An 18,077-nucleotide genomic window follows, 5' to 3' on the forward strand; every position below is an offset into this window, starting at 1 on the left:
GGGGGGGGGTGTACAACATGACGTTAGTCATTCACAATGTGTTCGAATGTGGTGCAACCTTAGAGCCATGCTTTTATGTTTTACTCTTTTTCAAAACATGACTATGGCATATTGTGCTTTGACACAATATGCCATAGTCATGTTTTGAAAAAGAGTATCATTACACACTGAAATTGAATCTTAACTGTGTTGTCTTCAAAAGTCTCATCTTCAATGCACAGGGGCAAGTTTTTAAACAACTGTAAAAGCGATTTTCTCAATATTTTGATTTTTTTGTACACTCAGATTCGAGATTTTCAAATAGTTGTATCTCAGTCAAATATTGTCTTATCCTAACAAACCATGCATCAATGGAAAGCTTTGTTCAGCTTACAGATGATGTATAAATCTCAATTTCAAAAAATTGACCCTTATGACTGATTTTGTGGTCTAGTGTCACACATATAGGTAATGAGTGTTCAAGCTTCAAAAAAGACATAGAAGCACAATACAAATATTATATAAATTGGATAAAAGTAGTCCATACGATTCCTGCACTATATTCAAAGTCTTCTGAAGCCATAATGATGGTCATTATTATTGATTGCTCACACAAAGCTATCCTATGACTTCAAACAAATCATAGGGAACACTTTTATGATATATTTGGGTTCAGTGCCCCAATTATTCCCCTTCTGTGTCCAATGGAAGATGGGCCAATACATTTTTTTGGAAAGACACGATAATAATATTGCTAGTTGATAGTAAATACAAGTTAACCTGGTAGCTGAATCTCTGACTTGACAGTCCGAAGCCTCCACCAGACACTCTCACTGAGACGTGACCAGATTTCTCCTCTCCACTTGCAGTAGTTGTACATATAATTCTAAAAGAGGGAGAGTAAGCATAAACAAATGTGTGAGGCACACAGAAACAAAGCAAATGGGCAAGTACTTCTTAAAATGCTTTAATCAGTGTAATAAGTGAACTGCAAATACTGTATATTGTAAAGAACAATGCTCTTCAGGTGCAGGAACTGTGCATGAGTCTATACTATACTCCTGAAGCAATGTGCTTTAGGGACAAGTTGAGGCACTCGCATCAAAACTTGCAGTCATCTAGAAAATGACAGTATTTAAAATAGTTTGCATACAATGAGTGGGTGTTTACCTGGAGGATATTTCATATAGATGTGGTATAACAGTGCAGGACACACCCGCAACAGTCACAGACTGAAGGATATCCTGAGCTTTCTGTCCCAAGTTAGACCCAGAAACAGTTAAAGTAATGCCTCCTTCCACCAACCCTGACAAAGGCTCCACCTATGGACAGAAAACCAATCTTCATGGTGGTATAGATTTACATTTACACTTACATATTTGGAAGAGGATTTTCTCCAAGGTGACTTACATTGCCTTCAAGGTATGCATTTAATCTGTTCATGCATTCTCTGGGAATCAAAACCACAACCCTGGCATTGCTAGCGCTTACTGCATCACCTCAATTTAAAGTTATCTACTGTAGAACTAATTTGGAATGATTGATTAATTTTCCTGTGTAATTATGCATTTAATTAATTATTTTTTATATTTATGAATACAATGTCATTGGAAGGTACCGAATGGTACAGCATTATGTATTGTAAGTCAAACACACTGACATGCAAACAGGTTCCAATCCCTTAGACTGTGTGTGTGTTAGCTGAAGGGCCAGAATGTTTCTCTTAGAGAGGGAAATAACAGAACGAAGAAATTAAAGAATAGAGGTCCCATTAACCCGATCACAAGGGGTCAGTGTTATACTACGCTAAAGCAAAATTAATTTTAGACTTGTGCATTAAAAAGTTTGAAAAAGTTACAAACTGTATATGCACTAAAGAATTCGGCATTTAGTTACGTTTGAAACAGTTTAACAAACCAAATGAATGAGAGGAGCAGGACAGGTCTTTTCGATGTGTTTGGAACAGGACTCTCTGTAGACACAACTGGCTCCACACCACACACAGTTGTACTTCTGATCTGCAGTATGACAGCGGCTACAGTCCAAATGCCCAACTGAACAGTTATACAACGTCACTGAAATAGTGAGAACACAATAAATATCAGTTAGGAGATAGTTACAATACAGAGAAAGTAGACTTCAAATTCACAAAGCAATATTCAGTAACTACATTTTCAAAGAATTGTTTTATTTATAAATCAGATTATCAGGCCAAAGGCATGACTACACTTTCCACAAATGAGTGTTAAACTGGACAGAAGGAAGACAACAGCAGGAGACATTAATCGAGAAAATAAAGGCATTTTGTATGAATAACGATGTTCCATTTTCTTTAATCTTTAAATCATTTAAGTTTTATACCCAAGTCACTGTAAGACAAAAGTGATCAAACAAATAGTTTCCTTTCATTTCATACATTTAGTCTAACACTAGCTAGCCTCAACTGAGTAACAGCTTAATTTAAACTTGGGTAACATTTACATTTGTATACTAAATTATTGAGTATTGCTACAAATCTCAAATCTATATTTATATTCTTTTATGGAAAGTGCTAAGGCCTTACAGCTATGTATGTATATACAGTAATGGGTTCATTCGACAATAAAAAAATTCTATATGTGTGTGACCCTGGACCACAAAACCAGTCATAAGTAGCACGGGTATATTTGTAGCAACAGCCAACAATACATTGTATGGGTCAAAATTATTGATTTTTCTTTTATGCCAAAAATCATTAGGATATTAAGTAAAGAGCATGTTCCATGAAGATATCTTGTACATTTCCTACCATAAATGTATCAATTTTATTTTTGATTTGCAATATGCATTGCTAAGAACTTAATTTGGACAACTTTAAATGCGATTTTCTGAATATTTTGATTTTTTTGCACCCTCAGATTCCAGATCTTCAAATAGTTGTATCAAGTTGGCCAAATATTGTCCTATCCTAACAAAGCATACATCAATGGAAAGCTTATTTATTCAGCTTTCAGATGATGTATAAATCTATCTCAATTTCAAAAAATTGACCCTTATGACTTGTTTTGTGGTCCAGGGTCACATTTGTGTGTATTTTGCACAAACACAGCTCATCATGAGCATTAAAAGAATTATACTCACCATAAAGGTCAGTGCTGTCAATATGAAAAGTGTCTTTTCTCTTCACATACACCATGGCATTATACTCCCTAACTGGGTCTGCATAGGAATACTACAGAAAAGAACATCTGAGTTGAGTATCAATGATATCTGCAAACTGCAGTCTTTCCTCACAGAACACACATGCATTTAAAACTACTACATCGTTATTTTCCTCTTTAATTATTGTTGTGGGCTTTTGTCTTTACTTGGACAGGATTGTAGAGAAGTGACAGGAAACTAAAGTGAGTAAAAGGGAGAAACACACATTTTGGAGCATGTGCACTGCACTAGAGCAGTGCTTCTCATTCCTGTTCTAGGCACCCCCACCACTGCACATTTTGGATGTCTTCCTCATCGGTCACACACAATTAGAGGCAACATCTACAATTGTCATTTCAAAACGCTCTTCGTCGACACCAGCATTTTCAAGTATTTTCCAAAAGTTTCTCATCCACAATGAAATGTCAGAAAACGCTAAAATCACCTCAGATATAAAATGTAATAAAATCTCATTGAGATGATACTGAGACACCAAACATCAAAGTTCTCACACTATGTTTCTACCACAATTATTTTATTAGCAAAACATTGGTAACACTTCACTTAAAGCCTTCATAATGCATTTTAAAAGTAGTCTTAATGCATTAATTATGCCTTGTAATACACCTTATAATGCATTGTATGATCTCATGAATAATTGTAACCACAGTTATAATACATATAATACTTATGTATTCATTGTTACACCTTTAGAAAGTATATTGAATTAAAACACATAAAAAACAAATAGCACAGTGCATTTTAATTTGATTACAATTATTTCTGAAAAGTTATAATGCTTTACAACGTACATTATCAATAACAATGCATTATACATAAAGGCTTTAAGTAAAATATTACCAAAACATCTCACCACCCTCTGCATCCAGGTCACACTTATTCAGCATTCCACGTATGACTGATCTAAAATGCAACTGCATCTTGCTGCAGGACAGCAATTGCGACTTGCGAGTAAATTTTCTGTCATCTTTGCAGAAATGTAATATATATATATATACACATAGCAAGACTGTGAAAGTAAACAGCACATGAAAGGCACATTCTGGTATAAACAAATATCTATCATACAATATGCGTGACATGACTAAACATATGCCCATAGTTTTCAAATACCTCTGTTTTCACAGTCCACACTACAATGCCAACACTACAAATTTATCCACTTGGAAGAGCTTCTTCAAAAATCTTGCAGGACAAAAAAAGCCTTCTCAGTGTGGATGGAAGGCAAAAAAGTAGAGAAAAAGATGAATTTTCAAATGTATCTGGATTAGTGTAGGCATAGCCCAAGTCTTGCAGTCTCTACTAATGAGATGAGTTGAATTAGGTGTGATAGTTGAAGAAGGCATTCAAAATATGCACTTTTGAACTAAAGTATGTATTTTGTGTATTATATTATGAGGGTGTCATAACATGCTCAGATAATGCTTACAAATCATGTTTTGTATTATGTTGTTGTGGTACCTGGTGAGCATGACAGTTGATGTCAAACAGCAAAGGGTTTGCCTCATTCAGCGTCACATCTGCGTCAACCACTACAGTATGCCCCTCGATCACCAATACACACTCGTACACCAGCTCTTTATCCTAGGCACAAGTGTGTGTTTAAACAGTTTTTTTAAATGCAGACATATATATATTTTTTTAAATCAGAAAGAAGTGGATGATTATTTATTTTTACCTGATAGAGATGCAAGTTGCGGGCCAGCAGAGAGATTTTTCTCTGAGTTAGGACAGGAAGCAGAGAGGATCCTTGAATCTTCTCCACACATGGGCAGGCAGATGCCCCCCAATTGACAAATGTGCCTTCATCAGCCTGATTTTAAAAAACACAGTTCAATTATATGTTAACACACACGAGCATGTATGAGAGTGTACAAATGTTATCGTACTGTGTCACATCATTCAGTGAAAAAGAGTAGGAGAAGGGAATTTAGGGGATAAAAGGATTTATATGACCGAAATGTTTTTTTTAAATCAATTCTACTACTAAATTCTACATTTCTTTCAGGGTTATAATTTGATTTGCCATTAGGCCAAATGGCCAAATGATGAAATGTGTATTAATCAATTACTTTAATTTAATAATATTACTTGGTATCAATTCTAGATGTTCGGACTCACCGGTAAATCTGCTGAGTCATACTGGTAATCAGCATCTATGTCTGTACTTCGCAAATGGAGGAATACTGGGGGATCACCGTCAGATTCTCCATCCCCTGATAAGACTGTAGCTGCAGAAAATGTTGCATTGTCGTTTTCTAATTGATCCACCTCCTCTGTTTCCTCTGGAGCCAAATGAGCCACTTCACGGTCAGTGATTATCCTATTCTCTGAAGGCACGGCAGGTGACATTCTCTCAGACATAGGCAAAAAGTCATTGGTTTCAGAATCAGACATGTTTGGTTCTGAATTTGAAGGTAAAACTGTAGTTTGGGTTTCATTTATCAAATTCAATGTTTCTGCCAAATTGTGAGGGGTGCTGGTAAGCAAACTATCATGTGTGACCGGCTCCATTAGCGGTGGCAATTCTGTTTCAGCCAATGACGACGGCAGTGATATCCTTTGCTCCTCAGCAGCTTCGATGACTGATGGAAACTCAGTTTTTACAACCACTTCCAAACTTACAAGAGTAACCACATCAGTGTCTGTCTCCCTCAGAGACACTGATTCAATGTCTGTAACAAGAAGCTCTTTTTCTGAGAGGATCTCATCTAGCAGAGAGAGTGTGGAGGCTGGCTGTGCTGTGGTCTCAGCTGTGGAAGAGGGGAGAAAGGCACTTGTGGGCGCAGCAGACGGCTTGAAAGTGGAAGAAATCTTAGTTGATGGTGTTGGTTTCACAGGTTCAGGAGAGGTTAATGATTCCAGTACAGAAGTTATAGTTTCAGTTATTGCAGTGACAGTAGTCAAAGGTTTAGTATGAGCCATGGTTTCAGGAACTTTGTGTGTTGTGACTGGTGAGGTCATGAATGCAGCTCTAGAGGCTTTGGTTGCAGGAGGTAGGGTGGGGAGAGATTTCCACTAAGAGTGAGAAGTGCAGGGAAAACCAAGAGAGACACGATAGTAAAATAAATAAAGAGAGATGGTTATAAAAGGAACTATGACAAATTACTTTGGTACTCAGGTAAAAAAAAAGAATTTCATAACCACATTTTTACACTGCAAAAACTATTTAGTTATGATTTTGACTTATGAAACATGGCTTTGAATTCTCAAGCATTGATATTCCTAGCAGAATGCTGCAATGGTGGACCACCTAATTACGATGCAGTGCATGTTAGCCTTAACAAGCAGATATGTTTTATTCTTTTAAAAGTATAATTAACAAATTACAGGAATTACTCAATCTTGACAATTGAGCATTTTAGTCAATTAAATTGTTAATTTCCCAAAACATGACAAATTACTATGAATAAAGACAATATATAGACAGCTTGTTTTTCTACTGATTTTCTGCAGTTCTTAAGATATAAATTCTAAATAAATATAAAATATTCTCAAAAAAATTCTAAAATATCTCAGAAATTCTAAATGTCAGACTGTGTTGTCTGATTGTATACTATCCTGCCCAAGAGCTTTCCTTATCTAATACAACAAATTCAAAACTTTACACTTGTAAATCTTAATACATATTTGTCCATGAACCTATTTTTAAAAAGGCAAGCACTTCATGATGTAAAATGTGTGAGAAGAAAAAGATAAGAACATTTTTAAGAAGTACATGCATAGCCGTTAAGAATCATTTTATTCTTGAAGTGAAGTGACATGTGGCCAAGTATGGTGACCCATACTCGGAATTAGTGCTCTGCATTTATCCCATCCTAAGTGCACACACACAGCAGTGAACACACACACTGTGAACACACACCCGGAGCAGTGTGAACATTCTTAAGAATGTTTCATGAGTCTGCCCCCTGGTTCTGTGAATAAATTTGTAAAATGTGTTTTGTTCACTAGTTATTTAAAAAATTGTGCAGGAAACACCGTTCTCAAGTTTGAGACATGTCATTTTCACCACACAACAAAACACAAGCATAACGAGAAGGCACTGCTGATGATGTAATAACTTACATGTTCATTATAGATTATCAGTCCCTCATCGCACACAGCCTTGTGGGTACACATATGTTGGTTCACACACCAGTTGCATCCCCAGCGACTCTGCACGCATCCATGGCAGCTGCGAAAGAAAGAAAGTGCATCCAAAATCATTACCTAGAGGTAGTGTATATAGACAAAGATATAAATCTTAGTTTTAAATTTTAAAACCAGGTTAAGAAAACTTTATTTTAAAATGTAATAACCATGCATCACTGGCTTTTATAATGAGACACAGAGGCCTTAATTAGCAGGAATTAGAATTCAGTTTTTTTGTGCTGTGTTTGCAACTCACGGCATGCCTCCCGCAAGCTGTTTGACTGCTGTGCAATCATAAAAGGCGAATTCCCGAGAAGTCACAACAACATCATGGAACCGTAGAGACAGAGTGACTGTAAAAAAATCTGATTCAGATAGAAGAAGAAGAGATTAGCAAGAAGAGATTCCTCCAGAGTCATGATTGTGCTTCTCACTTTCATCTTATCATGTGTCTCACTGGTTCATCTTTGATGACACATACTACCAACTAGGTTTGAACTTGCTGGGACTTCATCAAGCAGATGTGGGGGTTTAACTGATTTCAGCTGAAAATATTTGTGGTGGTTTTTGAAATGGGATGAGAAGTGTCTCTCACATTTTTCCATACTTTTGTTCTACTGTGGAACACAAAAATATTTTAAAGAACACTGGGGTCCAAAACAGAAGCACATTTTTCAAAATCTCTTTTGTAAAGCAAGAAGCAAGAAGTGCAAACAGGTATGAAACAACGTGAGGGTGAATACACTTTCATTTTTAGGTATTATAAAACAAATTTTGGAACCTCAAACAATGTAATCCTAAAACTTCTCCCGTTTGGCTAGAAGTGTTCCTCTGTCAGACTGGTTACATTATCAATACCATGAACAAAACTGAGTACTGAATCAGATGTTTCTGTGTCAAAAGGAGGACCGTCTTTCAGTGGCTCATGAAACACTAATACATGTTTATTTCTATTAGGTGTTTGATGTTTCTACTATTATTGTCCACACCTCCTGCGTCAAAACAAATGTGTTAAACATACAAAACAAACGTGACAATTTAGCTAGCAATATTCTCACCTTGACCAGGTGGCACAGATGGCAATGTATATACGTGTGGAGAAGAGCAGGTGACACCAGACTCTGTGACTACAGCTAAACTTGACCTGTCCTGGAAGACACAAGAGTAATGCTCTCCTCGTTCCAGACTGGGAAGACCAGGGATTGATAAAGAGAGCTAAAACAAGCAAAAGAAATTTACAGAGATGGAATAAGAGACAGTCAATTTGGATTTGTAAGGATTGAAATTATGCTTTTTAGGCAGAGAGTTGGTTATGGTTGTTTGTGTACTCAACATTGGTCACTGTGAACTAAGCTTATACAAATATATGCATCTCGTATTTTATTGTGATGTAACGTGTACTACTGAATTAACTTTTTAAACTGGATTTTTAAAAAATGTGTTAATATGTGAAACACACATTTCTCCTCTCCTCTCGGCTGATGTTGGATGGATTGAGAAACGTCACACTCAGGCATTGTTGCTCTATGTCAAAGCTCCAAAGCCACTGATCTTTCTGATCCCCACGCATACACTCGCTACGAAGCCCACACCTGATGCATAAAGACACAGTGTTCGAGTTCAAGTAACCAGCTATTCAAAATAAAGCATTCTAGGTTCTTTTCAAATATGAACTTACTTCCCCTCCAGAACACACCAGCCACAATATGGATCATGAGCCAACAGACAGGACTGACAGTCCAAATGCTTTTCACACTCTGCTACAGGCCTCTTCTCTAGCTGTGTGAGCACAGTAATAAAAATAATAATTAATGAATAAAAACTGCAGGGAAATACAAATAAAGATGGAATAATATACTACATATAGGCTCACCAATGCTGCATTTATTTGATGAATGATATCTGAAGGATCATTTAATGTAGTAATGGCTTCTGAACATTCATCTTTGCCATCACAGGAATAAATTACATTTTAAAATATATAAAATATAAAACAGTTATTTTAAATTGTAATGATGCTTCACATTATTACAATAGTCTTACATACAAGTAAATGCTGGATTAGTGAGCATAAGACACCGTTTTCAAAGACAAAAAATCTTTATTACTCCAAACATTTGGCCAGTAGGCCTAATGGATACACATACCCAGATGTTAAATTGCATTATATTACCAAATATTAGTTACTACTATATTACCAATATTACCTAATTTGTCAATTTGTAATTTCTGGTCAGAGAAGCAACACACATTTTTGTCAGTGGCACAGTCCTGTTTATCAGTAATCTGATCAGTAAACCTGATCATTTGTTTATGCAATTTGTTTTTTTTTCCTCCACAGGTGTGCAAATTCAAGCATCTTCATATATAATGTTGCTTTTCTGGTGTATTCAAGCAATATCGTTAAAATAGTTTTAGCATCACCTTTGGGTTGCTGGACCGTACATCTTGGAAAATATGGCCAAAATCCATCTCTTATTGGTCAGTCAGTTTTTCTGTCTACGGGGTTGTGATTACATTTCATTACCCTGAGAGACCAACTCTATTTTCCTTATAGTCTCTGCACCAAACTATGTATCCTGTTAATATATTTGTGTACTTTACAACCTTGATTTTTCTAAACTAAAGCCTTAGAGAATAGCACTGATCATGGCCTGCTAATTCTTAAATTAGTCCTGAGAATTTCTGGAAGTTAATATGAACCAAAACTGTTTGGTTACCAACATTGTTCATTCTGTGGATCACAAAAGAAGATATTTTGAAGAAAGTCAAGTTTGGACAGTTTTCATTTTTGGGTGAACTATCCCTTTAATATTAAGGTTTTTGTTCAGTTTTGTTTAGTTCAGGTTTAACGATAAGTGAAAGTAAATGAAAGTAATTATGCATGACCTTGAAGAATTACTTTAGAATTACAACATTGGCACTACCAATTCCACTTCAGTAATTTGAAAGTTACCATGTTACTTGTCAAGATGTATAGATGCTTCTCTTGATGGTCAAGCCTGAGCTCTCTGCTTATTGGTGTACTGGGATGGATGGAGATTACTGCATATTCTTCTACCTCACCTTTTGGGCCAAGAAACACCTGGGGAAAAAAACACAAACACACACATCTTCTGACCAAAACTGAGGAGGAATTAAAATGTTTTCAATTAGGAGCATTAAATTAAAACTTCACAAGGTCCAGTCTCCATATTTCATAGGGTTTCATCCAGAGACTACACTAGCGTAGTCTTCTTGTAGGGATAAAACATCAAGCAAACATACCATGATAGAGCATTTGGGAGAGCTGAAAACCAGGTACTTTACAAAAATTTACAATCACAAATAACCATGTTCGTAATACAAATTCATCAACAAAACAACCTATTTAAGAGCCAACTTTTAGCTTAACTAACTATATTTAAAATACCGTTAATATCCAGAGGTAACTTGTTCCACACTTGTGCCCCTGAATATCTAAAAGACCCATGACCATACATAGGTTTTAAAACGACATATTGTAATATCCATAAGACTTTGCCTATTTTTATAACAATGTTGCTCATTTACCCAAGAGAAAAGTGCATTAAAATATGAAGGTGCTATATTATTTATAATCTTATGTACCATTTTCAATCAAATTAGACACAAGCATCATTTTGGCTGTAGACAACTAAGGGTGGCATAACAGGAGCCCAAATTGTTTTCTTTGTGAATTCATCATACTTCACCACTACTAAAGCTGCACTAAACATGACCTTTGGGTTACAAGTCTGACTCTCTCTAACCATTAGGCCACAGCTGCCCTCGTTTAGGTTTTCACTTAAATGTTTAGTGCATTTAGTCTACATTAATATAGACTGTAACATTAGTGTAACACTGCTCTAAGCAAACTGTCACTTAGTTCAGTATATTGACATACAGTATAAGTATATTGCGAATGCATAAAATACTGATGACTATTTAAGCTTCAGGTTCTGTATGTTATTGAAATGGGAATCAAATGCACCTGTGAAAGACCATTTGTAATGATGCACTTAACACCAGATGGTGGGTTTCTCATTAAAAAAAAAAATCTCAAACATTACTTGATAATTAAAGATAATTTCATATTTTCTCATAGTTTCTTGTGATTCTGGAATTCCGTGAAACCTCCAAAATAACCAGCCTAATGCAAATCCAACAAAAACATTTTCTGAAGTATTTTTACCTCAGAAAAAAACTAAGAATAATGGAAGAATTGCATGCAATTAAATCACTATACAAATTGTGGGAAAACACCTCATTCCTTGAAAAAGTTTCTATACCTTGTGTAAATTTCCTTGGGAGTCTCCTAGAAAGGCAATAGTGTGTTCCTGCCTTACACTCACAGCAACAGCAGTGAGACGGACAGATGGACTGTCAAATATTGGCTCAGCTTCCACAAGCACCCGGCTTGCCATTGGACTAGGAGTGTGATCAGAGCCACATGGGTAAGCATCCAAAGTGTTCTGTAGAGAGAAAAAAGTCAAAGAGTAAAGCAAAGCGTAATAACTGAAATATTGTTCTAAAACTGACAAATTTAAGTCATGTCAAGTATCTTTTAAGGTATAAAGTCAACATAAATATGATGTTTTGCACACTGCTACACAGCTATACACTATAGACAGAGTAAAAACCATTTGTATCTTTTATCTCAAACCTAAACAAAATTACCCATAAAATGTCACTATTGTGTTTTTGTTGTTGTTTTTCTTGAAATAAATAAATACTTTTATTCAGCAACAATGCATTAAATTGATCAAAAATGTCAGTAAAAACATTTACAATTTATTTTATTTCAAACAAATGCTTTTTACTCGTCAAAGAATCCTAAAAAAAGATGGCATCACAGTTTCCACATTTCATTAAGCAGCACAACCTTTTTTCCAGATACTTTTCTGAGTACGAAATCAGCAAAATAGAATGATTTCTTCATGTACAACTGAAGTCTGGAGTAATGGCTGCTAAAATTGTAAATTGTAAAATTTAATTCATCACTGTGACGAGGGCTGTGGGAGCGGAGCAAGGCCGATGGAATTTAATGGTAATAAGTGACACCTGCGCTACTCACTGGTCTCAAGTCCCAGGGAGGAGCTCCGGAAAGATAAAAGGAGGAGTGACGACATTGCAAGACTAGAGAGGACCAGGCCTGGACTTTTGTTGTGCTTTTTATTATGTTTTATGCAGCCGTCGTCCGTGAGGGGCTGCTGCTTTACTTTTGTTTTGTGTTTGTTTATTTTATTATTAAATTGTTTGAATGTTCGCCTGTATCTACAAACTTTGCTACAATTACATTAAATATAATTAAATATATATATGAATTAAATAGCCCAAACTTTCACAAACTGATCCCAAACTTTTGAACAGTAACGTGCAAGTAAAGGTTCTTTGACCTTTTAAACCATACTGCCATTTTTCTTTTGTTCCTTTTGTCTTGTTGCCTTTATCAATTTTCTTTTATCACTGTGTGTTCTTACTCTGATCTTTTTAATAACTGTATGTTAGCTACCCTCTCCAGACCAGTTTAGAATATTTAAATATAGCTACACAACTGGGGTGGTGGAATTTGATGTCATCATAGAATGAAGCCATGTTCAATTATAGTTTTGCTTCCCCTAAAGAGGTTAACTCCTATGTTCAGGGGCACAATGGTGACAGACTCAGGATCACACCTTGGAGGATCTGAAACTACAACCTCAGTTACCAACATAATTTAACCTCATAGTTATTTTCTACTGGAGAAAGTAGGCTCTGTTTATACCTGGAATTAAGATCTGTTTCATGAATCACAGAGGTCAGGTGAGACACATTGCCGTTTACACCTGGTAGTAAAATGGGTTTCCTCTGACCAGTTGTGATTGGGGAAGGTAAGGTCTCTGATTTTGAGACTGTGTTTGTTCAACCTGATAAAGAGGACTTTAGTGTTTATCACACCAGGTCAATGACTATATAGCTCTAAAATGCTTTTTAAAAATTTTGTAACAGTGGGACTACAAATCTGTTCACACCTGTTGTCTGAAGCAGTACACTTACTAGTTCAGTTTTCAAACTCACCTCTGGAAGATTGGCACAGTTTGATTTGACTTCATACTCAATGTATGCAACCTCCTTTCCATCTGCACGCCCCATTTCAGTGTAGCATAGATCTCTTGTAGCATTGATATGTTTATCCACTTCCTCAAGTGAAAACACACATACTGCGGATTCTTCGTTTGGCCGACTGGAGGAGGCGAAATGGCTCGAAAACACCCCCAACAGGACCTCTTGTTCCGTAGCAGTTGGGCTTTCTATTCCCATAGCCTTACGTAACTTTGGCAGGCCTACATGTAGAGCTTGTAGGAGGTTATAATTCTTTCCTCCAGCTGAACGGCAACTTAACGGAACTTCTACATATGAATAATACGCAGCATCATCCAAACACATACGGGAAACATATGTGCGATATTCTCTCGATGGTGACTGTAAGTCCCTCCGATAGAACATGAAGTAGACATACGAGCGATGGGTAAATGATGTTACAAAATGGTGGTCATACTCAGATAGCCTCCCAGCCACCGCTAACTTTGAAGTTTCTTCATATGAGAAAACAGGCTCCATAACTAAGTTTCGAGTAGATATTGGGGGTTGGCTGTTGGTGTAACCCCGCCCCACAAAAAGTACCGGCTGTTGTTTCCCACGGCCTCTTGTGAGCGCCACAAGTCCTACTGTAGAGACATTGGGGTCATTAGCCGCCACATACTGCGTATCTACAGGCCTCTCTGCAGAGAAAAGCACTTTCCCCACTGCATCCAAACTTAGTTTCTGACATATTCCTTGATAAACACTTCCACAACTGATGAGCTCCTGACTATAAGGATCCACGAGTAGTAGCTTGTTGTGGTTATTGGTCCATTTTGCCTGTGGGCAGTTTGTGTCACTAATTGGGGGTAGGCAGTCACGGCTGTCTATCACAGGCCCCGTCTCTTCCTCTGCCTCAAGCTGAAGATCAGAAGAAAGCTGGTAAAGCCGATCACGGGCGCCTAAATAGACCCGACCCAATTTAGGGTCAGGATGCAAAGCCAGGTGCTCGAAGTAGGTGTCATTGCGCAAGAAAGTGGGGTGATGGTAAGAAGAAGCAGAGCTCTGGGTGACCATACAGCAACACAGTATAGAGAAAAGAGAAGAGAACACACACACCATCCCAGGTGGCATGTCAACTATTCTGAGAGCAAAGAGAGAAAGAACAAAAACATTATAATAACAACCCCAATTATTTAAACATCAGTGTAAATATTGTAAATGTTATTAAAACAACATAATATCCCAATAACACAAATCAAGAAATGATGCCACATATGTCATGTCACAGCATGTCACAATATAAAAATTACAAATGAACTTTTCATTTACTGCAATCAGAGAAAGAGCAAAACAGAGAGACTGTTGACAAATTTTCTTACCAGGGTTTGATCTGCAGGGGCGACATGCATACACACAAAACAGTCAAGTACACGTCCCCATCGGCTAAATCTATGACACAAACAGAAAGAGAGAAAATTGTTTAAAAATTACGGGGGAAAAAAAAACTTCACAGCACTTTAAAAATAAATCAAGTCTGTGCATTTGGCACACTTTATTTACAAAATGTCACAACCCTGGCTCATTGGAATTACATGGCTCTGGCTAAGATTCTGCAAAACAGTAAATACATTGCTCTGGGTTAATTTCACTGCACTTTTCAAGTGACAAGTCTACAAAAGTTGCTGTAAGCAATATAATTTTTTCTCTATTATAGATGTGGGTTTATTAAACAGCCCAGTGTAAAGAATAAAACATTTTTGCAAAATGATATTGCGTTGCATTCAATTTTCTCCAGAAGGTTAATCCTTCTACAAGGCTTTGAGCTCTTGGATCTGCATAGCACGTGCAACACTGCACCAGGTGAGCTACCGAGCAAGTTTACCATGTGATGCAAATATACAAATTTATTAGTTTACAAATCATGCACTATGGAAAAAGTATTTTCAGGTCATAGCATAGTATTGCAAGGAACCACATGAAAATAAGTCCTAGTAATTGATAATCTGGTAATTGAGGGGAAAAAAAGGAACGTTTTTAAAGTTTTTATTTCAGCTGGATGTTCTTCGTACCTTGCTTAATACATCTATACATCTTAATACATCAATACAATACAGATGATTTGACAGATGCCAGATCTTTAAATCATGATAACTGATCTCTGGCTAATTTGGTTCTTCAAACATGTTGTTTAAATTAACTGTGCATCATAAAAGCATTTTGACATTTGAGAAGTGGATGCATCAAAGCCTCCTGCATAAAAGCCACCTGTTCAAATTAATGCACAGCTCAGACAAACTGTACATAATGCATGTATGACTACAATAAAATTCTGAGATAATTATTCCTTCACAAATAAATCTCTCACCACGTAAAATTGATTGTCAATTATCAAAGATTGTTTTTTGGTCAGGTTAATAGACATGTGCCAGTATTCGGTAATGCGATATATCACGATGATGAATATGCACGATATTGGTATCATGGTCACTTCAAAATACAGAGAATAATTATTTATAACAAATTATTCAGAATTTTGAATGCATTTTAAGAATACTTTTCCCATCAACTGGTCACAATGCACAACACCGCAGTATGCTGAGTCAAAGACGCGTGTGCACTCTGCTGTAAACAAGCACGGATGAGAAGCGCATGGCGGAACGCCCAAGAGACGCTCTGAATGAAAGCACATTCACTCTCTGACAGCAGATGGAGCTAAACATAATGCAGCCAGGAAACCCAGTAAACAAAACAGCTTTCTGTTTCTGAAAGGCGTTTAAATGATTTAAATAGCCATTCAAATTTGTGACTTTGCTATGGTGTTCATCACAGTGCCAAATACCTAAATATTTAGACTTAATAGGCTATTTATTTTCAAACTTTTTTACATTTTAATCTGGACTACAGCATGCCCTAGATATTGTTTGAAAGTGTTTTGATTCTTTATTTTTCGGTCAAACTTTACATTAGGGATTCATTAGTTAACATTAGTTAATTCATTAGTTAACAAACTGCTAATGAAAAATTATTCTAAACATTCATTAATCTTAGGTAACTCCAATATTTAATAACACATTGTTAAAAATAAAAGTTGCAACTGTGTTATTTAATGAGCTAATATGAACTAAGAGTTGTATTTTTTAAACAAAGATTAATAACTTCTGTAGCAAATGTAGCTATTGCTCATTGTGAATGTTAATGCATTAACTAAGGTTAACTTAAGAAAAATGTTATTAAACTTGTTATACTGTATTATGACAACACGGTTTTTGCAACTAAATTTCAATACCGTGATAATACCGTATACCGTGATAAAAGCATTATCAATTAATCGCAACATGAAAATGTGATACCGGCATATCTCTAATGGTCAATTATTTTTAAAAAAATTTAACATTTTAAAATTATTTTTCCTGGTTTAATAAGATGCACTTACGGTACACTGCTGCAGAACATAGCAGTGGCTGGGACAGACATTCAGTATCACCTTCACAAAATGATACAAGCTAATCCTGTTTACTTGAAATAAGCCTGCCCCCCAGCAGGTTTGAGTTTACGGACCTGTTGTTATGGCAGCAACTTTGGGATAAGCTTCAAAAAACTTATCAGTCCTGGATCATGTTAAATCGCCAACAATAAAATCCAGCTAACTGAGTAATCCACATACGACGAACGGGCCCCTGCAGTGAAATATAGATGTAGCCAAAGTCACGTATTCCCAATGAGCTTGCAATCTCAGACAATACTGATAGCACATCTAACTCTCTACGCTGTTGAAATTCATTAACAGCAAAAAAAAAAAAAAAAGATTTTATTACATCAAATACTTGAAATTATCTAATAAATTCCTTAAATCCGATGTTTGTGGGATCATGCAACAAATGATAGAAATGTATTCTTTATATTTTATGATACAGCTAGCTGTTTACAACAAACTGTACATTGTTCACTCCTGTAATCATTGGTTTACTTGTGTACATTTACTTATACATTCACTTGTGGATAAGAAATAGCATAATAAAACATTAATAAATAAATAAAAAAGCTTACAGAAAAGCTGTTAGAAAACCTAACGGTACAAATATATTTATTATTATTAATCTGATTCTGTTACAATTTTGCTTATATGCCATATTTATGACAGTCAGTGGGGCAACGTAATAGAGGTGAATTGAAAAAAACATTCATAGAGATACCAAGAAAAAATGTTGTTCATTGTATTTAATGCAAACCTCCTTCCAGCAAACATTTTTACAGGTCTAGTTAGCACAGAACAAAATACTAAGCATCAGCACTAAAATTCCACAATCCCAAAACAGTTACCAGAACAACTTTTACAGAAACGTTCCGGAATCTCTGTGTAAAAGGGGCATTAGATAAGTAGATACCATAATTTATATAACCAAGTCTGACATAACATAAAGCCAATAAAAGCAGCATTTAACTTAAATACTTTGCATATTTACACAAAAAAGGAACTTTGAAAAAGAGAACTGGAAATGGGAAACTGATCTGAACTATTAAACGATCATTTAACATTTAGTGGCAGGTGGATATACTGAATATACACACATATATATACATATACATACATATACATATACATATACATACATATATACATATATATATATATATATACACACACACACAGTATCTCACAGAAGTGAGTACACCCCTCACATTTTTGTAAATATTTTATT

General features: G+C 35.9%; 1 protein-coding gene across 2 annotated transcripts in view; it reads right to left on the minus strand.

Moving 5' to 3' along the window:
* The window catches only part of LOC107755667 (plexin-B1-like), a 48,678-nt gene that overhangs the window by 17,088 nt on the left and 13,513 nt on the right, over nucleotides 1-18,077 (minus strand). Inside the window, exons 2-17 of one of the 2 annotated variants that reach the window (XM_016572558.1) lie at nucleotides 14,757-14,820; nucleotides 13,372-14,518; nucleotides 11,604-11,786; nucleotides 10,271-10,399; nucleotides 8,993-9,093; nucleotides 8,774-8,906; nucleotides 8,373-8,529; nucleotides 7,571-7,679; nucleotides 7,249-7,357; nucleotides 5,302-6,198; nucleotides 4,859-4,993; nucleotides 4,642-4,764; nucleotides 3,100-3,190; nucleotides 1,897-2,054; nucleotides 1,150-1,301; nucleotides 760-865 (exon numbers count right to left, since the gene is read on the minus strand). In XM_016572558.1, coding sequence (XP_016428044.1) covers nucleotides 760-865; nucleotides 1,150-1,301; nucleotides 1,897-2,054; nucleotides 3,100-3,190; nucleotides 4,642-4,764; nucleotides 4,859-4,993; nucleotides 5,302-6,198; nucleotides 7,249-7,357; nucleotides 7,571-7,679; nucleotides 8,373-8,529; nucleotides 8,774-8,906; nucleotides 8,993-9,093; nucleotides 10,271-10,399; nucleotides 11,604-11,786; nucleotides 13,372-14,508 — 3,720 coding nt within the window. In that variant the 5' untranslated portion in view covers nucleotides 14,509-14,518; nucleotides 14,757-14,820. Of the gene's footprint in view, nucleotides 1-759; nucleotides 866-1,149; nucleotides 1,302-1,896; nucleotides 2,055-3,099; nucleotides 3,191-4,641; nucleotides 4,765-4,858; nucleotides 4,994-5,301; nucleotides 6,199-7,248; nucleotides 7,358-7,570; nucleotides 7,680-8,372; nucleotides 8,530-8,773; nucleotides 8,907-8,992; nucleotides 9,094-10,270; nucleotides 10,400-11,603; nucleotides 11,787-13,371; nucleotides 14,519-14,756; nucleotides 14,827-18,077 lie in introns of both variants that reach the window. The other variant, XM_016572557.1, reaches the window with a different exon arrangement.

Source organism: Sinocyclocheilus rhinocerous, unplaced genomic scaffold (assembly GCF_001515625.1).
Source record: "Sinocyclocheilus rhinocerous isolate Xijiao unplaced genomic scaffold, SAMN03320098_v1.1 scaffold4217, whole genome shotgun sequence".
NCBI lineage: Eukaryota > Metazoa > Chordata > Actinopteri > Cypriniformes > Cyprinidae > Sinocyclocheilus > Sinocyclocheilus rhinocerous.